Consider the following 24,023-nt stretch of genomic DNA (forward strand, 5'->3'; position numbering starts at 1 on the left):
TTTCTAGCCCATAATTGTCTTTGTGAATACAGTGGGAATGCGACTGCCAGGAATTGGGTTGGGGTGATTCACAAAGATCAGCTTTGTTTTCTTTCTTGATAAGGTCAGAGAATGTTGATGGAAGAAATGTGGTATGTGCAACTACTGGTTTTCAACAAAGAATTTGATAAGGCCAAGATGAAGTCAGATGCGAGAACTGGGTGGGTTTGTGATGGGCTAAGTAAGCACAATCCAATCAGTATCAACCTCCCTGCATAGTTCGTCTGTCTTAGGCATTGGCCCTGGCACACCCGTTTCATTATTTTTATTGATGAACCTTAAGGTGTGGAGGCCATGTTCACACATGACAAGACAGTGTGTATGTTGAACTCCTACATAAGGATGTTGACAATCTGGAACCATGAAATGAATTCATCAAGAGGACACCTAAGTGGTGACCAACATGAGAACTACCCAAGACATCTACAGAGCCTTCAAAAGGAGGAAGGCCTGGCTCATGGCCACACACACAATGAATATGATCCTAGGACATGAGAATGGGAGTATAGCTCCTTGTATGGAGAAAGTAAGAATGTACTCTATTCTGTGCTGGTTAGACCAAGGCTGTCTCGCTGCAGAAGAGGCGCTGACAAAGAGAAGGAGTTCAGGAAGTCACTGGGATACTCAGCCTGCTCAAAACAAAAGCTTTTAAGACAGAACTGAAAGAAATAGTTAATGTGGCCTGCAGAAATGAAAACTCAGCTTCCTGCAGTCATGGAAAGACTGAAGAATTAGCCTCCCTCTGGGTCCCGCCAGAGAACAGAATCTAGATCAACAGCCAGAAACCCTAGTGTGTATATTTTAGAAAGTAACAGAGATAAAAGAAAACATATACCCAAAGCCAGCTAGCCAGAACCCAAACAGAAGGGCTGTTTGTGGAAGGAGGGAACTTTTTATCCTGGGGGCGTTCAAGCAGAGTTTGATGATCTTCTGGCCTGGAAATGGCTCAAATGGAAGATAGTTCCCTTACAATTCCAATATTCCATACTCAATAAACCCAAATTCAACTATAAGCCCCTTTTTCCCTTTGCCTTGCTCTTACCTGCCCCCAGCCAAAATGGAAGGTAAGGATTTCATGTGGGAGGCTAGCAACTCCATGAGAAATATGCTTGGATTGCTGAGGACATTATTTCTAAAACTTACACCCAAATTTAAGACAATTCAACACAATAAAACATTTGCATAATTTTAGGGTAGTTGTTTAGAACTTATGCTTGACTCCTTTATTCATTTTTTTTCTAACCTAGCTGAACAGAACTTTCTCTTTGATCTTTTTTTCTAAAGCAGAAAAGTTTCAATGACCATCACCCAAGATCAATGTCAATATTACCCACTGATAATTCACTTTCTGCATTACAGTAAATTCAGCCAGGCAACTTAATGTTAAAGTATGTTGGAAGATTCTTAGGTCTGATTGACCAGGGTGGTTTTGCTGGCCCTTACTCCATCAGGCCATTCCCAAACATCTCAGACAGGGACAGCAGACATGGGTTCTGGGTCCAGGATGCCACGTACTGTAAAATAAAACATCTCTGTCTCCTGCTGGTTGGCCCTCCTCTTGGCAATGTTGATCTTGCTCATGTAGGTCTCTGATGCGGCCGACTTCACTGACTCTGTGGATCGGCTGTGTTGGAAGGCGTCAGAGACATCAAAGTCCTCCACCGTCAGCATGTCCTGTAAAGTCTGCATGGTGGCATCCAAGGTTTTTCTAACCTGGGGAAAAAGCATATCCACAAAAGACCTTTATTCTTTCTCACAATTTAAAGTGTTTTCTCAAATTTCATATAAAGCCTCTAGGAGACTCGATGGACCAAGGTGCACTGAGGTGCTAAGCAAGGGAAACGAGTCATTGGTTCAAGACTGCACAGCTGGCTGGGGGAATAAGCCAGGGTGCCCCATCTAAAGTCATTTCATGGTATGGCTTCTGCCAGGGAACCTGGGGGGATGCTATGATGCACAAGGGACACAGATTTCCAGGTGTGTTCCTCTTTGCCTGGTTATGCTGTCCCCAACCAGCTTCTGCAGTGGAAGGTGATCAGTCAAATAGGAACAGCACTGAAGGTGCTCCTTCTCTTTGCTCAGAGGAGGGATGGGATGAAATCTGGAAAATGGTAGGTAGCTATGCTCCAGCCATCTGCTAGCTGATCCCTACCAAAGGTGAAATTGAGGGAAGGGAGACCCCGAGACAACAACAGTGGCTGAGGCTCTGACTGTTAGTTAGGACTTCATCTCTCTCCCAAGTCGAGTGAAACCACAAAGGGTACAAAATACGGGCATAAGAACCCCAACCTCACAGCACCCTTTTGCTGCATGGTGTCTAAATGGCACACACTGTGCTTTGATGGAAGGTCACTCCAAAAATAGTCATGGGAAAAACTGCATCAACATTTGTTGTAAAATTATCACCACTCGAGCTCTCTTGTCACGCAGGCTCAGCTGAAATGTCACCTTCTAATGACATCAGGCCCTATGAGTGTCTTAACCTAGTGCCTATGCTATCTGGTATTTTTGCAAACTCATTCATTTATTAATCTGTTTTGTGTTTTAATTTTTATCTGTGACCCTCACTAGAAAATTCTATGAGAGGAGGTACTATGTTATATTTGTCCAGAACAATGTTTAGCAAATAGTATGTGCTCGGTAAGTATTTCAATGCTTGTTGAATGAATAAATGAATGAATAAACAAAGTCTTACTTTGACCACAGAATGACAGGAAGGTCAGGTTTAAATTCAAGGATGGTCATGCCCATTTACAGTCCACAGAGAGGAATATTTGCTTCAATCTCTTCTCTGTGACTCTGATTTCCAATTTAAATTCCATTAACATTGTTATCCACATAATGCTCCACATAAACAACTTAAAGTCCTTTGGGGAAAGATGGAGGACATAAACAAAGAAAGAAAATACTCTGCTCATCTCCTGTCTCTTGCTAGGCTTAAAAACCCAATGCACAGTTTGTCTCCATATAACCTCCCTCCCCCAGGACCGCTTTGATTCGTCATCGTCCTGAGCTACAATCTGTCTCACATTTGTCCTCACTCTGTCCTTTGTGGAGATGTAAGGCAAAACTGCCCTCTCTGCCCAGGATAATCCCCCTGAGATCTGAGACAGAGACTGTCTTCTCACCTCCAAAAATGACTTCACTTCTCAAGGATAAACCTGCCCACAACCTTGGGTAACAATTCCTATAATCTGTCCTTTCTCCGGGGGGCCTCTGGTTGGCTGATGTCCTGCTTAGAAGGAGGTGTCTATGTTAGGACAGGGTGTTTCCAGTTTGGCCTCTTCAGTCCACATCAAGGTGAACGCAGCTCAGCTAGGATTTCCACCTGCACCCACCCAGTAGTGAAGCCATGCCACCAGGCTTTGTGGGTCGTGTGCCAGGTGGGGTAAGGCTGGCTCTAAAGCCATGCTGCAGCTTGAGTGCCCTGGGTTGTTTATTTCATTGTGTAATTTCAAATACCTACTATGATTTCTGATGTCAAAAATAGGAACTCATTGCAGAAAATAGATAAAAGCAGAAAGAAGTCAACAGAAACCACCCCAAATCCAACAATGGAGACACAACCACTGTTACATTTGGAATGTTTCCCTCTGGTCTCTTTTCTACACCAGTGAACACACAGCTCTTTACCTACAGACTGCAGCTTACCCTACAAGTGAGCACCCTGAACAGAGTCCTCCTTCCTCTGCTTCTCTTTCACTTAACACCTCTGAGCCCTATGAGTGTCTTAACCTAGTGCCTATGCTATCTGGTATTTTTCCAAACTCATTCATTTATTAATCTGTTTTGTGATTACAGATTCCCAGGCCATTACAGATTCTTGGAGTATATGGTTTCAAGGTTGTATGATTCTCCATCTTATAGAAAAGACATCATTTGGGATGCGTTCCATGGCAAGAGTGGACTCCCCAGGACAGCAGCCTTTGTGAGGAAATCCCTCCCAGGCAGGGGCTCACTCACCTCCTCATTTTCAATCTTGAGAGTGGCCAGTCTGGACTGCAGCTGGTGGTACCGCATGAGCAGCTCCGTCTGCACAGGCTGCTGTGCGCTGACCTGGCACACCTGCAGAAAGGACAGCCATCACTGTGCTTGCGCACTGCCCTCCTCACCTGCATGGAGCTAGGGCAAGGGCTACATGGACATCCAGATCCACAGCCTATGAGACAGGCTCAGCAAGGTCAAGCAACCTCCCCAAGGTCACCTAGCTCACGTAGCAATGGCAACGCCAGATGGGAAAAGTCTACCCTCCTGCCATTGCCAGGATTGTGGCCCTCAGCCACAATCTTCTACATTTGTGCAATGCTTGTGGGTTTCCAAAGAGCTTTAACATAATCTTGTTAAGTGAAACTAATTCATTAATTTCAAAGCAGGAAGTTGTGGCTAGAAAAAAGCCACCTTGTAAGAGAAGCCAATGGAAAGAAGGATGAATCAGTAGGTAGAGTGCTCGCAATGCCCACAGGAAATGACAACTGTGGCCAGAGCACTCCAGGGATCTTCTTCCTCAGCCAGTCAAGTGGGGTGGAGGGGCAGAACTGACAGAGATGCAGTTGGTCTCCTCCGTATCCACAGGGTTGACATCCACAGATTCAACCAACTAAGAACAGAAAATATACATGGGGGAAAAATGGCCTCTGTACTGACATTTCTTTCTTATCATTGTTTCCTAAACAATGCAGCGTAAAAACTATTGACATAGCACTTACATTGTACTGGGTGTTATAAGTCATCCAGAGATGACTTGAGTAGACAGGAGGATGCATAGGTTCTGTGCAAATACTAGGCCATTTTATACCATTTTATACAGGGACATGAGCATCCTCACATTTTGGTTTCCACAGGGGGTCCTAGAACCAGTCCCCCTATGAATATTGTAAGACAACTCCACCATTCTCCATGTACCTTCCCATCTGGGGCTCTATTACTACCTGTGGGCTGGGCTACCTAGTTTGCTTTAGTATCTCACCCCTTCTAGGATGCAGCTAAGATCATAAGGGATTGTTGACAAGGTCTGTTGACAAAGTTAGTTATTTATTAGTAACTATGCAACCTGAACTTCACAGTGCTAGCAATGAGACCAGGATTTTCAGGTCAAGGTGAGGGGCCAGACATGAGGGCAGACAGGTGCATCAGGAACAGCAAGAGCACACAAAGGGCCTCTACTTTGCAAATGAAGGGAGTGGGCGGAGCCTTCTACAGGGCACAGTAAATGCCATTTTCCATCTGCCTCCTTGTCCCTCCCTAGGTGCTCTCAGATGGCTCAGCTGAGCTCCCACCTGAATTCAGAGACTGGCTGATTCTGATACCACATTGGTCTGGGTCTCCACCCCAATTCCAATTCCAAAAGGAGGGAATGACACAGAAAAACTCAGGGAGCCATTTGCATCAAGGATTTGTGTAACCTGGGTCCTAGAAATGTTGCATTGGGGACAGTGACAAGTTCCTTTACTCTCCTTCTTTTTTTCTTTTCTTTATTTCAGACTGTAGCAAGAATCTGAAGGCCGGGTGCAATGGTGCACGCCTATAATCCCAGAAGCTCAGGAGGCTGAGGCAGGAAGATGGTGAATTCAAAGCCAGCCTCAACAACTTAGCAAGACCCTGTCTCTAAATAAAATACAAAAATGGGCTGCGGATGAGGCTCAGTGGCTAAATGCCCCTTACTTGAAGCCCCAAAACCAATTAAAAAAAAAAGAATCTGAATAGCATAAGCACTGAAGAGAACTCAGCTATCTAGTGTACCAGGGTTCACAAGATCAGGAGGGCAGAACCTGGCCAAGGCGGCTATAGGAGGCTGTGATGAGGTCAGCAGTACATGATCCAAGGGCTTTGGAGGGAGGAACAAGAAGACCGTTTCTATACACACCAGGAATCCCAGGGGTCTTCTAGATATACCTGGGAAGAATTCTGAGGTAAGCTAAGTCCTGTAATTCTGCAGGTAGGGACTTGAGCCAGCTAGAAGAAGGTTATCAGTGATAAATTCCTCTTCTAGAAAAGCTCATGACCAAGAACTTGACCCCAGGCTCTGAGATACACATTGTGCATACGCAACCAGGGCTTTTCTCCTCCTACCAAGGTTCCAGAAGGATGGGAGAGAATAGAAGCAGCCTATGGTTCCAGTGAGTCCCCCCAAAATTCATGTGTTGGGAACTTAACCCTCAAAAATCATATCTTTATAGGGCTGGGGATGTGGCTCAAGCGGTAGCGCGCTCGCCTGGCATGCTTGCGGCCCGGGTTCGATTCTCAGCACCACATACAAACAAAGATGTTGTGTCCGCTGAAAACTAAAAAATAAATATTAAAATTCTCTCTCACTCTCTCTAAAAAAAAAAATCATATCTTTATAGTATTTGTTAATGGGGCCTTTGAGAGGTAACTAGGGTTAGATGAGGTCATGAAGGTGGGGAACGCAGGATGGCATTAGTGGTTTTTTTAAAAAGATGAGGAGATGGACATGGGCTAGTGCATTTGCTCTGTCTCACCACATGGTGTCCTGGGCCATGTTATTATGCAGCAAGAAGGGCCTCACCAGATGCTGAGCAGATGCCATTCGCCACATTCTTGGACTTCCCAGCCTCCAGAACCAGGAGCTAAATAAATCTTTGTTCTTTCTAAATTTCATGGTCTCATGTATTTTGCAACAGAAAATGCTGAGACAGCCTCAAGCCTGGCCTCCTGGGGAAACCTACCTCATCCCCCATGTGGGGCTGGAACTCAAACTTGAGCGGAGGGCAGAAGACCTGGTTGCACATGTCCATGACGGTGTGCTTGTCGCTCCGGGAGTCCAGACTGTCCACGGCATTCTCGATCACATCCAGCCCTTCATGGCGTGAGGTCTCCAAGTTGTACTCAGCTGAGAGGTATGTCCGGAAGGTGCGGGCCAGGCTGGCATGAAAGCCCAAATCACAGCACTTGGGAAGAGGCAAGGACAGAGGGTGCAGATGACAGCTGGGACGGTGACTTACAATCACCTCCCATTCCACAGCACTTTGCACACAAACCACTCCAAAGCTCGCAGAGGATGTTGGGGGTTGAGATTTGCACCATAGCAGCGCTTCTCTCAGCTCCCCAAATTCACCACATTCCTTCTCATCTCTAGATTTTCGTGCATGTGTCTCCTCTGCATGAAATACTCTTCCCTCCAGATTCAGCTTCCTCCAGAAAGCCTTCCTGATGTCCTCCACACTTAGGAGTTTGTGTCAGTGTCCCCACTGCAGGGACCCAGGTTTCCCTGCATCTCTTACTGTGACCCCTGCAACTACTTATTAATGTGTCCTGTGTAGGAAGACCCGCTGGCTTTGGCCTACTGCAGCACCTCACATCCTAGACCACAGGAGGTGCTGAATAAATATTTGGTAAATGAATTAATGAAAAAGGCGAAAGATGGGGCTGGGGTTGTGGCTCAGTGGTAGTGTGCTTGCCTAGCATGTGTGAGGCATTGGGTTCGATTCTCAGCACCACATACAAATAAATAAAGTTCCATCAACAACTAAAAAATATTAAAAAAAAAAAAAAAAGGCGAAAGAGCCAAAAGGAAAATTGAAAGGCAGAAAAGAGGGAAGGTCTGGTCTTAAGCCATTTAGAAAGCTGAGTGTCCCCCTTCCCTTAGGATGGTGATAATGGGTCCCCTCTGCAGCCAAGGGAAAAGCAAAGACCCACTGACTTCCTCACAGGACACACCAAGGCCACAGGAAAAGGATTCTGTGATCAGTACTGAGCCTTTACTGGGCATCTCCAGAGCCCAGCTGTACAGGAAGGTGGAGAGGAAAGGAACAGTCTGAGCTCCAACACAGATGGCCCAGAAGCCCTCCTGATGCTGCTGCTCACAGTGTCCTTCCTCAAGCCTGTGGTCCTTCAACTGGCATTGCAGATCTGTGTGCCCTCTGCATCTGCTTAGGCTGCCTGATGTCTCCCACAACAACATCCCCAGGAGCTAAGCTACGCCACTGTCTGATTCACTATCTCCTTCCACGTGTGCCTGGTTGATTGGACTTAGGGGCACTGAATATATTAACATCTTCTTTACTACACTGAGATTCCCAAGGGCACCAACTGTGAATGTCTACCCCCTAACCCCACACCCAGCAAAGGACCTGGGCATAGCAGCATGCCTGGGAAGCGGGGGTTGAATGCACTCATGACTGCCCAAGCCATGCTTGGAGGGTCATCAGAGGCTCGCCTCATCCATGAAGTAGAAATCCTGGGGTGTCACACACAGCCCAGGCCACACCCAGTGCCCTCCCCCTCCAAGCAACACTCAAAAACCTGGCCACCCTGCACATCAGCCTCAGCTAAGGACCAAGTCCCTCCTTCAGCTGATGAGATGCACCAGCCTTGGTGTGGCCCCATCAGTTCCATGCTCCCCAGGATGCTCACATCAATCAGATCAGAGACATCATGGATGTAGTATTTGCTTATAGCTGCGTTGGTGGCTGCCAGGTTCAGCAGGTAGTCGTTCCGGGCCTTTGTGCATTTCAGCTTGTTCTCAGAATACTTTGCCTGCCTCTGGAAGAAGAAAAGAGTAGATGTCAGGGCCAAGCCCACATCTATAGGCTACCTCCATGCCAGGGAGTAAGGTTCAGAGCCTGCATCGAGATCACTTCACATGGCACAAGCAGCCAGTGACACTATGTGACACCTAGCTGCCTTTGGGTGGTATCAGGGTGGGTTATAAATAAGACCCCTACTCAGCACCCTCCAGTGGCTTCCCAAGCTGCTCGTGACTGCTTCTGGGGAGCTGCTTCTGTTCTGGGCCGCCTGGCAGGGAAGAGCAAGGAGTAAGTAGGGTAGAAAGATATACTTGCCCCTTTCAGACTGATGAGTCCCAGGGTAGGGTAAAACAACAAGTCTCCTGAAAGAAACAGGGGTTTCCTCTCTCACCTAGACATTCTCAAACCTTCCTTATTCTGATTCGATTTGTAGCTTTTTAGTAGAGAAGCCCCATTGGCAGTCTTTTTTTTTTTTTTTTTTTTTTTGGTAGTGGGGATTGAACCCAGGGACACTCTACCACAGAGCCACTCCAAGCCCTTTTATTTCTATTTTGAGACAGGGTCTGTAAGTTGCTAAGGGCCTCACTAAGTTGCCAAGACTGACCTTGAATTTATAATTCTCCCACCTAAGCCTCCAAAGTCACTGGGATTACAGTGTGCACTACCACGCCCAGCCAGTCTTTTGATTTTTTTTCCAGAGACCTTCCCTGACTCTTCTCCGAGGTCCTCTTAGTCTGAGAACACCCAGCACACTCCTCTTGACATTTATATCCTGTGTTGGCCATGTTCCTGACCCTCAGGGAAAGCTTTGATATTCCTGACCCATTTCCTGTGGCCCACTATGAATCTGAGACCATTTTTAGCCCTTTGTGGACTCATGAACTTTTATACTTGGAGATGATCATAAAGGCATCTAGTTGAACTCTTTTATTTATAGGTGAGGAAATGAGAATGGGAGAAGCCACTTGTCCAAGAGCCAACTACTCAGCATACGCTCTGAACTAGAAAAGAGTCTCCAAAACCCCAGTTAATCCTCTGTCTATACCTGTATGTTTCCCTCTATGTTATAGTCCTATAATTCATGACTGGTTATTTTAATTTATTTTTACTACATTCATGGAGTTGTACAACCATCACTACCACCTAAATTTTAGAACATTTTTATTCCCTAAAAAGAAACTGCACATATTAGCAGCCACTCCTCATTCTCCTCTTCCTCAGCCCCTGAAAACCAACAGTTGACTTTCTATCTCTCTGGACATTTCATACAAATTAAATTGTACAATATGTGGTTTTCATAACTGTTAGCATGTTTTCACTTAGCATGTTTTCTAGGTTCACCTATGTTGGGCATATGTCAGTGCTTACATCCCTTTTATGGCTGAATAACATTCCATTTTATGGACAGAGCACATTTTACTCATCCATTTATGAACATTTGAGTTGTTTCCATTTTGAGGCTATCATGAATAATGCATCTGTGAACAGTCATGAATATATTTTTACATGGACATGTTTTTTGTTGTTGTTTATTTTGGTACTAGGGATTGCACCTAGAAGCACTTTACCTCTGAGCCACATCCTCAGCTCTTTTTTATTATTTTTATTTTGAGACAGAGTCTCACTAAATTGTTGAGGCTGGCCTTGAACTTGCAATCCTCCTGCCTCAGCCTCCTGAGCCACTGGGATTATAGGTATATGCCACCATGCCCGGCTTATTGTTTTTATTTTGAAATAGGGTCTCACTAAGTTGCTGAGGCTGCCCATGAATTTACAATGATACTGCCATAGCCTCCTGAGTTGCTGGGATTACATGTGTGCATCATACACCCAGCTGCATAAAATGTTTTAAGTTCTCTTAGGTAGACACCTAAGTGTGGAACAGTTGAATCACATGGTTATTTGGTCTCTGTTTTACATTTTTAGGAGCTTCAAGGTTGTTTTCCAAAGTGATGTACCATGTTACATTCCCTCCAGCAACATGTAAAGATCCCAGTCTCCACATCCTCACCAATACTTCTCATTGCCTGCTTTTTCATTCTATCCATTCAAGTGGCTATGAAGCAGTATTCCATTATGATTTTGATTTGCATTTCCTTAATCATTACTGATGCTGAACATCTGTTTATGTACTTATTGACCACCTATATATAGCTTATCCAAGTCCAGTTGTGTTTTGTTCCCACTCAATTGCCTACAATTTTTAGAGTTAAGGGACTCTATACTCATAGAATTAGACTCAGAAGCCCAGATAAACATCTGGTGCAATGTGTGACAGATAGAGCTCTGTGAAGATTTCATGGTAGCATAGAATGAAAGAATGTGGCGAATTCAGCAAGAATATCATAATATCATAAGCAAGAATATCCTTTCCAGAAGAAAGGAACCTTAGAAGTTACTTAGTTTAGAATGAGAAGAACAGCGTGTATACTGCCTTCGAACTTCCCTGGCTATGTTTGATGTCACCGAATGATCACAGCACCACTTCTAACAAAGCCTGGAGAGGGCTTTGCAACCCTCCACATAGTGATCTGGGCAGCCATGAGCAATGGATGAGAGCTGACATGAGAGACAAAGCTTTGGGCCATCCCTGTCAGGTCTGAACATTGAGGTTCAGGGGTGCTATAAATGTGGCATTTGCAAAACTCTAAAGACTATTTCAGAGCTGATGTATGGTGATCCTAAAACTCTGGGCTTTGGCTTGGCAATGGCAATTTCACAAAAGGCCCTTCACCAGGGTCCCAGGTGCTGCCTAGTAGCCAGGGCTGCTCTTTCTTGTTGGGACACACTGAGTCCCACTCAACTCTGCACTCTGGTCCTAGCCAACAGCTGGCCTCTGGACCAAGCATGCCTTCCACTAATGCCTGCTGATTCCCATCCTGGGTATGTGCTTGCTGAACATGAATCCCACCACCCCAGTTCACCTCTCTAGTCAGCTCAGCACCTCTTCTGCCTGTTGACTATGGCACCATCTGAGCTTTAAAAGAGCTGGCAGAGGCCTGGCCAGCCTGCCTCCTCCACGACACTGACCTCCAAGAGAGCAGGTGCTACAGCACCCTTCTGCCCTCACCCCAGGGTGCAGAGGAACAAGGCAGAGCCAAGGCTGTCAGCTCTTAGCTGAGCACACAGCCCTACTTGTCATGTCCTGACCCCTGTCTCTCCCAGCCTGAGGCCCCACTCACCTTCTCCTTCATCTTCTCAATCTTCTTCACAGAGCTGCGACGCTGGGGCCGGTCCTCGTGCCGAAGGAGGTTCATGCTGAGATCTCCTGACTTGTTAAACTGCTTCTCCTCCTGCTTCTCAGCTTCCTTTAGCTTGCTTTCTGCACTAATGCTCTCCGCATGGTACATGTGGTAGGTTTTCATGACCTGGGGATGCACAAATTGGAAACACCAACAGTCTGTCATGGCCCAACATGGTCCCCCCTCCTGCTCCCAGCCCCACCTCAAGTTCTGCACCACATCTGTGCCCACTTCTTCCCGTGACACACCGAGTGTTTGCCATTCTTTACTTTTGCACAAACTTTCTAAGGACTGGAAATGATTCTGATTTTCATCAATAGCAGCTGCTTTGTGACCATCACTATTACTGTTATCACCATTGTCAACATCATCACACTCCTACTGGGTCAGACCAGGCTCGGAAAGAGGAAACTGCAAAAGGTAACCACAGCCCCCGAGCCTTTCGGGTTCTCAGAAGTGATAGGGCAAGCTTGACCTTTCCTCAGTCATCCTTTCCAGCCCCACCAGCTGTGACCTCTGCATCATCACCAGCACCATCATCACCACCATCCCTGATTTGAGCTGGCGGTTTAAGAACATTGAACTTTCAATTGACTTCAGAAAAATGTTACAAACTCTGGAGAACCTTAGATAATGTGGGAAAAAAAATTATTCTCTACTATGTTTCTCTCTCCTTCCTTAATCCTGAATGTCTTACCACCCCCAGCCCCCCCCCCCAAAAAAAACTTATAAAACAATAAATGCCTAAAAAAATACAGCCAACTTTTCTTCAAGAACTTGATGGAATGCGTTGTTGTCTGCATTCTACTCATTTTGGTTCACTTGCAGTTGTAATAAGGGTCCTAAAACCCCCTTCTGCTGATTTCCATGTTGAACCACCAGTTGTTTCAAGGGCTCATTTTCAAACAATTGGGTGGGCCAGAAGCTTGTAGTATCAATGTGCTCTCGACCTCTAGTGGCCAAAAGGAAGGACTGCAGGCTCATAGGAAAGTTATCTGTACCATCTTTCAAGTAAAGAAAAACCCCTAAGAATTGGGAACGCCTGTACAGCCTATTCCCCTTCCTGGATGCCCTCCTCTGCCCCTCCACATTCACAGACACCCCTGATTTCTTCACTTCCTCATCACATTGCTGCTGCTGTTCATTTCTGGACCCACCCTTCCTGAGTTCAATGCTTCCTGCCTCATCCACTTTTTCTATTTCAGCTTCTGAGTCTGATTATCTCACCAACAATCTATCATCTGTGTTGAGTAGCTCTCAGAGAGACAGAGCATTTCTATTTGTATCTAGCTCTTCCTGCCCAATCATCCATGCTTGTACCTATCCAATCACTTAGAGGCATCCCAGCTGGACGCCCTCCCCTCCCATATTTCCTGTACCTCATTTTCTCTTTCTCCCTTTGCCTTGTTTTCTTTTATTCTTCTTGATCCACAGAGTATTCGTCCCACTTTCCAACAAGCCAAACTTCCCAGGATAGACTCCTAAATGCATTTCAGAAATCCCATGCGTGGTGAACACAGCCTGAGAACTCTGGGGCCAAGCTCCCTGTGATCTCATGGATTTCTGATCCCAAGGGAAACAGTGAACTCAGTTGCCCAGAGTGATGTGTCAGACAGCTGCCACTAGAGTCTACCTGGGGGCCTCTCTGAGATGAGCTTATTTATACCAGAATCCTATAGCTATTTATTTTCTTTATTGAATTACAGATGTCCCTTGGTATTCATGGAGGATGGGTTCCAGGACCCCCCACAGATAGCAAAGTCTGCAAATACTCAATCCCTTATATAAAACAGCAGAGTATTTGCCTAAAATATAAGCATGTCCTTCCAAGTACTTTAAATCATCTCTAGATTACTTACCTCATACAATGTAAATGCTATATAAATAGCTGTTGTACTGTATTGTTTAGGGAATAATGATAAGAAAAAGGTCTGTACGTGATCAGCTTAGATGCAATTTTTTCCTGAAGATTTTTGATCTGTTGTTGGCTGAATCCATGGATACAGAACCCATGAATGTGAAGGGCTGACTGTACCTGGAACAAGAGTTCAGTGTGGAAAGTCTTTAGCTCAATAGCCTAGAAGAGTCTGCTTGATTTTGCCAATCCAGGATGTTTTAAGCAATATTTAAACTTATCTATTACTTCAAAGTTTAAAAACACCTTTCTATTATCTCCTTCTATTGGAGAAGCAATTCAAGCTGTTCTTACCACAATCCCTGGGGCAGCATGATAACAACAAGAGCAGCAGCTATTTGTTGAGCACTTACTACTACATGTCAGTACTTGTTCTAAGCACTTCACATATACTGCTCAATTTATTTCCCACAAAAGCCCTATGAAATAGGACCCTGGGATCCCTGCCTTACCGATGAGGAAACCATGGCTTCAAATAGCTCAGGTGAGCTTCTTGAGGTCACAAAGCCAACAAGGTGGCCGTCCCCACAGCCAAGACCTGATAGGCACAGGGCTGTTGTGCCTTTCTGGAACCTTTCCTCAACCAGGAAATAGAAATGGATGGGTCCTCTAGCTCACAGGGATTCAGAAGACCTGGTTTTGAGTCTCAACTCAAACTGGGTGATGTGGACAGGCTTTTCCTTTCTGTACCTTCCTGGTGAAGCTCAGATGGGGGTAGATAGAAAAGAGCTCTGTAAACTATGAAAGTGACTAGCTGGAGGCAGCTGGGTGCAGAGCTTGGAAGAGCCAGAAGTGGATGTGGGTGTTCAGCTAAGGCCGAGGCACTGAAACTAGAGGTTTGTGAGGAGGCACCTGTTCCCTTGTTGCCTGGGGAGGGCCTTTCCCAGCCCTGCAGGCTCTTCTGGGAAGGTTCCACCTGAACAGTTCTAGGGAAGGGTGTCATAGGGACATGTAAGCAGAGACCACTATTCTTGGACTCAGTTCAGTTTTATGGATTCTCGGAATATAAGAGCCCAAAGGCTCTCCAGAAATCTTGTTGCATTAATCCCTTACTGAAGGAAGCCAAGGGCTCAGAAATACCAAGTGTGTGCTCCAAAGTCACACAGCCAGCCAGGCAGAACTGAGACCTGCAGGCCACATCTTTGACCCATAGGGATGGCCATTTCTGGTAACCACACTGCCTTTGGCATCTTCCCAGATGTACAGTCCTTCAAAACTCTAATTTAAATGAAAAGGAAGCAAACGGAATCCAAAAGTTGACAGCATCAATAAAGAGACATGCTGGGGGCAGGATAAGGGTCAGTTGATAGAGAACAGCTTTTCAATGACATAGTCATGTGTGCCTCTCCTGCCCCAGGGGCTCAGCTGGCCCTTGCACAGTAAGCTTTTCACCTCCAGCATCTGGGTATAGGAGAACCCCAAGGACAAGGCATGTGAAGACATCTCAAAGTTTCAGTCTGATCACCTGCTCATTTTCTCTTTCATGGCCTTTGTTCTCTGTAGAACTTTATGTCTGCTTTAATTTATTTACTTGTCAGGTTTATAAAGTGTATTGCCTGAATTCTATTCTAATTTGACCTCTTTTTTTCCTTTTTTTTTTTTTTTTTTTTTTTAACAGTGCTGGGAGTCAAACCCAGGGCCCAGGGCATGCTAGTTGCAGGGAAGCACTGAATTCCTCCTCCAGCCCCTCTTTTCCCAACTAAAATACCAAGTCTTGAGGGCCAGGACCTCATGTTCATGATGATACTTCCTAAACTAAAACAGAGATGAGTAGTCAATAAGTATTAATTTATAATTGAATGAAGGAATGAATGCTTGGGTGGATGGATTAAATAAATCAATGGTGAGATGGATACAGGCCTAGTCCAAGCTGGTCAAGCTTAGTGCAGTGGCTGGTGGACAGTATCAACTGGCTGAGCAAGAGCCTCGAGTCTCATACTCTGGCTGGCCCTTCTTTGATGTCTTCTGTGTTTCCCCTGTGGCTTCCCAAATGCCATCTCTCCTCTGTTGCCTCTGTGATGCCCAAGAAAGTGCATCACCCCCACCACCTTCCCTGGCCCTTCAGACTATGACAATCCCCACTAAGACACTATGACAGTGTCTCATTATCTGGACACAGCTGGCAACCAATAAATGTATTCTGAGTGAATGAGTGTCTTCTCAGGAGAGTTGAAAGAGGTGAGGAGTTACCTAGAGGGGACCTCATCTCCAGGTCTTCTGAGGATCAGTTCCATTCCATGATGAAACTATGATGGAACAACATGAAGACAGAGGCTTGAAAGGAGCCTCAGACTTCCTCTAGCTCCATGCCTTCATCCCATGGGTGGAGGAAATCAAGGACCAGAGCTCAACTAACTTGTGCTAGGTCAGGATTTCCCAGCATGTGAGAAGGGAATTATTTGTGTAAGCAAGATGATTTCAACATCACCAATATATCATTAACCCCCTTTCAATCTTCCTGGAATCCTTCTGGTGCCTCAGGAGGAAAGACTCAGGGCAGTACTGACATGTGTTTAATGCCTCTTTTTTTTGGCACTGAGGATTGAATCCAGGGGCACTCAACCACTGAGCCACATTCCCAGCCCTTTTTATATATATATTTATTTAGAGACAGGGTCTCACTAAGTTGCTTAGGGCCTCGCTAAGCAACTGGGGCTAGCTTTGAACTTGCGATCCTCCTGCCTCAGCCTCCCGAGCTGCTAGGATTACAGGCATGTGCCACTGTACCCTGCCTGTTTAATGCTGCTTTACAGCTATGCCTCAGGCACCAGTGAGACTGGGCAATGCTACTCGAGTTTCACTGCATCCTCCTACTTATACCACATTCTTTCATTTGCTCACGTGAGATATTATTTTCTCCCCAAAGAAATATATGGACGTGTGGTTGGCCCTCAGTATCCACAGGTTCCACAAATTTAACTAACTTGTGGGTAGAGAACTTTAGGAGAAAAATTGTGTCTCTACTGAACATGTAAAGATTTTTTTTCTTATTATTTCCCAAACAATGCAGCATAACAACTACTGATATGGCGTTTACATTGCATAGATATTGTAAGTAATCTAGAGATTAAAGTATAGAGAAGGATGTGCATAGGCTCTATGCAGATATGCCTCTTTATGCAAGGAAACTGAACATCTCCAGATTTTGGTATCTGCAGGGAATTCTGGAAACAATCCTCCTCTGTGAATTACTGAGGGAGAACCGTGGTTAACAAATATTTATATCATTTAATGTATTTATTTAAGTAGCTCAGGCAAGTACTTACGCACACAGACTGGCTCAGGCTCGGCTGCTCCCCATGTGTGCTACCTGGCCTCTCTATGCCTCAGATTTATCATCACTAAAATGGCATGTAATAATACCACCTCCTGAAAAAGTCTTATGGTGAGAATGAAATGAATGAGAACACAAAGCATTAGACCAGTTCCCAGTTCAAGACGAGCACCACATGTGAGAGGTGAAATGGGCACATGAGGGATGCCCAGACATGCTTGCTGATGGATGGATAAAATACTTCTAGAATATACTGCTAACAAGTAACTTAGTAACTGAAGGCATATGAAGGTAAGAATCAGGCTTGGAAGATGAACTTCTTGCAGGGCATCTTTTCGAACTGTTTAATTACTGCTAGGGTTTTTCTTGTTGCTGTTTTTTTTCCAGGCATGTATGATCTAATTCTAAATTTAAAAAAGGAGACTATTTTTACAGGAAAGTCCTCTAGCTCAAGTCTGGAACATGCAGAACACAGCAGGCTTGGAGGCTGGGAAGTCAAGCAGGAAGTTGTGGCACCTTCTAGGGTAGAACATACTTAGGGCTCAGTTGGGTCAGTGGCAAAGGAGGTTGTGGAAAGAGGAAAGATTCAGAACTTTACAGGAACAATATGTGTGCTTCACTCTTTCATAAAAGACACAGTGATAACCACTAATATTGGCTAGGCACTAGGCCAACCTCTGTAGCATGCACTCTCCTCAGTCTAATCTAGATAGATGAGTTGGAAATACCCCCATATTCCAGGGAAGGGCCGGATTCTGAGGCTTTGTCTGACAGGGCCTTGAATCCAGGCCCATCTACCACTAAAACCTGTGTTCTTTCCAATACACACGGCTGCTTTTTTTCACTAATTAATTAGGATGGGGAGAGAGTGTGGGAAATTAAAAGAAAAATATTAAGTAAGTGATGGAGGGTTCCAATGCTATGTCAAAACCATGGGGATTTGCCTGAAGGTCATTCTAGAAGGATACCCAGACAGCCTGGGAAGGATCTGTGAAAACAATCCCAATTCCTGGCCTCTCATTCTGAGGCTGTCTCCGGCTGTCCCATCCCTGAGGGCAGACATCAGGTGAAGACACCTTTGCACAGATTTTCCTGGAGGTCCAAGTGGATTTCATACCCCAAGCCCAGTACACAATCAAATCAAGCCTTGGCTCTGTAAAAGGCAGAGCCCACTCATTACTCCAATCACTGTCTACCTGTCACCAGCTGCTGCTGGGTATGGACACTCATAGGGCCCTTTCCACGCTGCCCTGACCAAAATCACAGTGACTCCTCCTGCAGCCCTGTGCCGGGAGTAGAGCAACCCAGCAGTTCTGTCCCAGTCTGGAGTAGAGCAGTTCTGTCCCAGCCTGGAGTAGTGTGACCAAGTACAAAGGTGGGGGTGCAATGGGGGTGCTGGGGTGCCGGTTGGTTATAACACAACAGATGCATTTCATGATCTAGAAACATACTGACAACCTAAGCATATTTTTAGCTGAACAATGACAACAGAGTGAAGCTTTTTGATGGTCTATTGTTTTGTCTTGGTTCTGCTGCTGGCCCACAGTTTCATTGCCTGCCCTTTTTTCCTTCCAGGCCAACATATGACCAAAGCTATAATATGTCAGACTGATGGGACTTCAGGTAAAAATGTGGTGAAGGGGTGTGTGTGGTATGCACACATGTAACGTGCATACATTGTGCTAATGTGTGCATGTGTGCTAGTGTATAATGCTTAAATGTGAGTATGTACCTACACACATGCTTGTGCTAGTGTGTCTGCATATGTGTTAATGTGCCTGTGAGTGTATATGTGCACACACACCTGTGCAAGCATGCTTCAGTGAGGAGTGACGAGGCCTGGGCAGAGGGAAGGCTTGCTGAGTGAATGCATGAAGGAATAAGGGAACAAAATACCCAGGCCTGCAGTCTCCTCTGCATCCTTCCTGGTCCCAGATAGAGATGAGCCTCTCTTCAGGAAGGAGATAGATGGCCATCAGCACATATCTCCATCACCATTACGCCCAGAAGTTCCCCTCACAGACCCCCTCCTCCTTTATAGAACATTAAAAAAAGAAAAGAATGAGGTTTACCGGATCATTCTTTCTCTATGTCATCAATTCCTGTTACTATGGTCATGAAGCTGGGCTGGGGAATAAAGGGCTCTAAAAAGACTTGTGGAACCAAAACGGTAACTAGAAGCCCCTAGCAATTAAGCATGATGAGGGGGCAGCAGGGGAACACACAGCAACTGGGTGGCCATGGTGGACAGTTCACAAAGGGGAACCAATAGTTCCAGGCATTGCTGCAGGTACAGCCCTTCTCACTGTGCAGTGACTGCCTTGGAGGGAGGAGCTCACTTTCTATCCTTGCCCCCAGGCTTGGATGTGATGTGCTTTGGCAAAGTGATTTGACAAATGTGGCCTGAGCAGAACCTTGAAAAGTGCTTGCCTATAAGATCTGCTCACTTTGGGTTTTTTTTTTTTTTTTTAAATTGGCCAGAAATTAGCTCAGCCCAAATTGCAAACCCACAGAATCACAAGCAAACAAAATGGCAGCTATTTTAAGCCCCTAAATTTTGAGGTGGTTGTTATGCAGCAATTGATGACTGCTACAAAGGCCTTTAATAAGTCATTTACTTCTCTGTGCCCTTGTTTCTTTACCTGTAAAATGTGAGTGCTCATTCAGTAATACATCAAAGTACTTAATACAATGTGAAATCTATCCTGAGCACTCACTAAAGAGCCAGTTGTCATTGTCATCCCTGTTTTGACAACACAAGTTTTAACCCTCTTGGCCAGGCTGGTAAGCAGTGCAATAGGAAGTCAAAAGCACATCTGTGTGTAATCAGTTGGCTCCACTGAGAGCCTCTACTGGAATTCCTGTTCTCTTCCTTTCTTTCCCTCTGTTTCTTTAACCCATTAAGTCTCAAGTTTTCAATTCTAAAAATATTTCAATGAAAGTGACACAGCTGCATTAAAATAGATTTGGAGATCATAACATAGAGCCCATTTATTGTATAATTTATTATTAATAACAATGTTAATGTCATTGACAATATTAATATCTTCACTAACCATTTACCTATGAGCTTTCTCAGAAGAATGGAACTCTAAAATAATTAATATTTAGGGGCTGGGGTTGTGGCTTAGCAGTAAAGCATTTGCCTAGCTCGTGCAAGGGTCTGGGTTTGATCCTCAGCACCACATAAAAATAAATAAAATAAAGGTATTGTGCAACTACAACTAAGAAATAAATATTTTTTAAAAATGAATATTTATTTCAAAGTTATCATGGTGGTATATCTGTTGCTCAATTTAAGTTTTTTAGGTGCTCCATAAATGGCAAGATGGGACATAATGGGTTAATTCCTATCCTTCCAAAGGCACCAAGCTCAAGTTCATCTCTTATTACTGTGGCCCACCTGGGGCCATCAGTTTTCTGAATCCTGTCCTTCTTTTCCTCTCTTCCCTACTCCTTCTCTCAATCAGTCTCTCACACGTCTGCTCACATCCTCCCATGTCTTCACACAAGAAACAGGCACTGAAGGCTTCAAGGAGGCCAGCACTGTGGAGAACAAGTCTCACCCCTTGTTCTCCACACTGTTCCTGCACGATGTCTCCCATGCAAGCCACGTGTCTGCAAGTACTAGGCTCCATCTTGGGTTATATCAACAGTTCACATGTTTTACTCCATCTCTCTGCCCAGACTCTCCGCTCCTTGTAGGCAAAATCAATTCCTCTCATTTATTCACAATCCATTCCTCTTCCTTTGCTTAGTCAGCACCCAGGGAGCACCAAGGATGGGCAAGAACCTGAGAGAAAGAACAACTCTGAAATGTTCCCGATCCCCCATGATGCCCTACGGTGGCAATGGGGCCAGAGCAGGCAGCCCCAAATGCTTGAATTTAATGCTTTTGACTAGGGTCATCCCTCATAATCTGTGCAGGGTGGTTCCAGGCACCTCCCACATCAAAATCCACACTCTCTCAGGTCCCCTATGTAAAATGGCCTAGTATTTGCAGAGAACCTACACACATCCTCCGGTGTACTGATTTCTTACACCACCTAATACAGTGCTATGCTACGTAAGCAGTAGTTCTACTGTGCTGTATTGTTTAGGGAATGGAGACAAAAAAGAATCTGTTCAGAATTGATGCAATGAAAAAAAAAATTCTATCCTCAGTTGGTTGAATCCATGGGATGCAGAACCTGCAGATATGGAGGGCCAAATGTACTGAAGACTCAGTGTGCAGTCAAGAATAAAGGATATTGAGGAGGTACTGCTGGCACCCTGAGGGCCTCAAACAGTGGGGGAACCACTGCCCCATCTCCTGCCCACAGGCAGCTGTGCACAAAGCATCTGCTAAATTCAGGGCCCATTAGGCACCAGCACCATGAGGGTCACAGAGATATGCCACCATCCTCTTGATCTCTGACAACAGTCTGAAACTGCCCAATCTACAAGCTGCAGAAAGATGACCAGCCCCATTTTTCACAGGTGAAACTGGGAGGTGAAAGATGAGCCCAAGGCCACACAGCTATTCAATGTGGGCCTTTGGGCCTTTAGTGCAGCGATACACATCCAGTGAAGACCTGACTCCAAGCATTCCAACACAGGAGAGATGTTGACACCAAGAGATCTTTGGAAAACCACCATAGAACTCAAAGCCCAATGGTGGTGCCTTGCAGAAAGTGTTGGGGTTTAATCTGAGTTTGAAAAATGAGTTTGACAAAAACAAGCCAAGGAGCAAAAAAGACAATTATAGACAAGAAGTGCAGTGATAAGAAGCAGAGAGTGGAGGTATTTGGGGCAATGAAAAGTGCCAAAGAGAGGAGTGCAGCTGGAGGGTGGAGGGAAGGACAGGGACCCCCGTGGTCCCTGGGGCCCTGGGATGTGGAGCTGGGATATGGGGGAAGGTAAGCCACCCGAACTCATCAAGGGTGAGATGATGATGATGGTGATAGTAACATTACTAACCCCTGATCCACTGCTTCCTTATGTTCTAAACACACTTTACAAACACAACCTCCTTTCATTCTCAAAAGAACATGCAGTGAGTAGGTACAGTCAGCTCCTCCACCCATCTGCTAGTTCTACATCAAAGCATTCAGCCAACTGCAGGTTGAATGTATCTGGGAAAAAACTGCATCTGTGCTGAGCATGTAAATACTTCTTTTCTTGTCCCAAAGCAATACAATATAACAAACATTTACATACACTTACATTTATAGTTAGGTATTGTAAGTAACTTAGGGATGGTTTGAAGTGCAAAGGAGAATGCATAATACTGTGCCCTTTAACCTAAGGGACTTGAGCATACGCAGATTTTGGAATCCACAGGAGGTCCTGGATCCAAATCCCTATTGATACCAAGGGACAGCTTTACTATTATTTCTATTTTACAACTGGCTTTGAACCCAGATTTTGGCTTCAGAGTCTGTGCTTTAAGTCAGTGGGCTACTCTGCCCCTCAATGACCAGCTGATGCAAAATACTTCACATTGCAAAGCAGCAATTCTTCCTTTACCCTAAGAATGATCCAACTGAAAACTGTCCAGGACTCAACTTTTACTCCTTAACTTGGATTCATAGAATTACAAGCTTCAACATTTACTTAGGAACACTTACACCCATTTTTCTGATTGGGAAGCTGAGGCCCAGAAAAGCAAATGCCTTGCCCAAGATCCAGGTCTTCCACCTGAGGTCCAGGATCTGGACAAAGGTGCAGAGTCCCTGAGGAGTCTGCCACCTGCTGGCTGTATAGGATGTCAATACAGAAGCAGTACCAAAGAGAAGGGGCTTCAAACAGCACACAGTTCTTTTCCTTCATCTTGGGAATTTTCAAATGTCATTTTAGATGCAGAATCCTCTTCCCACTCACATAGACTTTTAATGAAAAGCTTTATAAGGAACCTCTATGTATTTACAACAATAGTTCTACTCTGAGTGCCATAGGAAGGTGAGAGGCCTGGTGTTTAACCTGCTCCCCAAGACTATGCATGGGGCTCCCCACATTCCTCTCCAAGGAAGTCAAAGCCTGCTCAAAGCACAGCCTGTGAGCACCTGCACCATAACCCAGGGTGTCTGTACTCCCAACTCACTTGCCATCTTCGATTCTAACACCCTTCTCAAGTGCAGCTGGATTTTGAGTCCTAGCATGTAACAAGGCTAGCCTTGGGCCAAACTGATCTTGTAAAATCATCCCCTGGAAACAGCAAGACAGGCTAACATGCCCAACACCTCACATCATCCTCAGAATGGGGCTCCATTGTGCAGGTGAGGATGCAAAGACCTGAACTGCATGCCTGCTTTAAGTCCCAGAGTAAGGAATAGCCCCAGTGGCTCTAGAGTCCACATCTCTGCTCTCAGTGCCTTCACACCCAGGCTACCCAAACTCAGCTCTGTGTTCTTTGCTTTCATAATATAATATCCCATATCTGGAAGGTCATTTGAATCTCATGTGAATTTTAACAACTAACATGCCTGGGCCCTACTGCAGTTACAAAGAATCAGAAGCTGGGGTTGTGAATCATTATAGCCTGACATGATGTCCACTGTGACTGCAACACAAGATACAGCAAAAATGCCCAGGGTCATCCCAGACCTCTGTTTTGCCTCCCTCCAGCTCTGGGTACTGAAGACAAGGGACCCAATCCCCAAAAGCAGTGAGCCTGGGCAGAACTTACTGTGTAGAGCTCATTGGTCACCTTCAGGAGCTCCTCATGCATCTGCAGGCCAATCTCCTTACTCTGAAATATGAAAGAACAAATGTCAACATACAGAAATGATGAATATTTGAGAAGATGGAAATGCGAATTACCCTGATTTCATTATTACACATCATATACACAAATGGAATTATCATATTGTTCCCCATAAATATGTACAAATGTTATGCATCAATTAAATTTTTGTATGTGTGCTACTGATTATGGTGTACCATTGAGCAGATGTGTCCCCAGCCCTTTTTTATCCTTTTATTTTTTATTTTGAAATAGGGTCTCACTACATTACCCAGGATGGCCTTACAATCCTTGAGTAGCTGGGACTACAGGCATACACTACTGTGCCAGGCTTAATTTTTTG

General features: G+C 45.1%; 1 protein-coding gene across 2 annotated transcripts in view; it reads right to left on the reverse strand.

Annotated features, from left to right (window-relative positions):
• Positions 1-24,023, reverse strand: part of Srgap3 (SLIT-ROBO Rho GTPase activating protein 3) — a 245,248-nt gene that overhangs the window by 51,456 nt on the left and 169,769 nt on the right. For both annotated transcript variants that reach the window (XM_027931911.2, XM_027931910.2), the window contains exons 4-9: positions 23,624-23,686; positions 11,708-11,893; positions 8,413-8,541; positions 6,726-6,947; positions 4,003-4,104; positions 1,555-1,752 (exon numbers count right to left, since the gene is read on the reverse strand). In XM_027931911.2, coding sequence (XP_027787712.1) covers positions 1,555-1,752; positions 4,003-4,104; positions 6,726-6,947; positions 8,413-8,541; positions 11,708-11,893; positions 23,624-23,686 — 900 coding nt within the window. The remainder of the gene's footprint in view (positions 1-1,554; positions 1,753-4,002; positions 4,105-6,725; positions 6,948-8,412; positions 8,542-11,707; positions 11,894-23,623; positions 23,687-24,023) is intronic.

The sequence above is a fragment of the Marmota flaviventris genome, chromosome 20 (genome assembly GCF_047511675.1).
Source record: "Marmota flaviventris isolate mMarFla1 chromosome 20, mMarFla1.hap1, whole genome shotgun sequence".
In the NCBI taxonomy this organism is placed as follows: domain Eukaryota; kingdom Metazoa; phylum Chordata; class Mammalia; order Rodentia; family Sciuridae; genus Marmota; species Marmota flaviventris.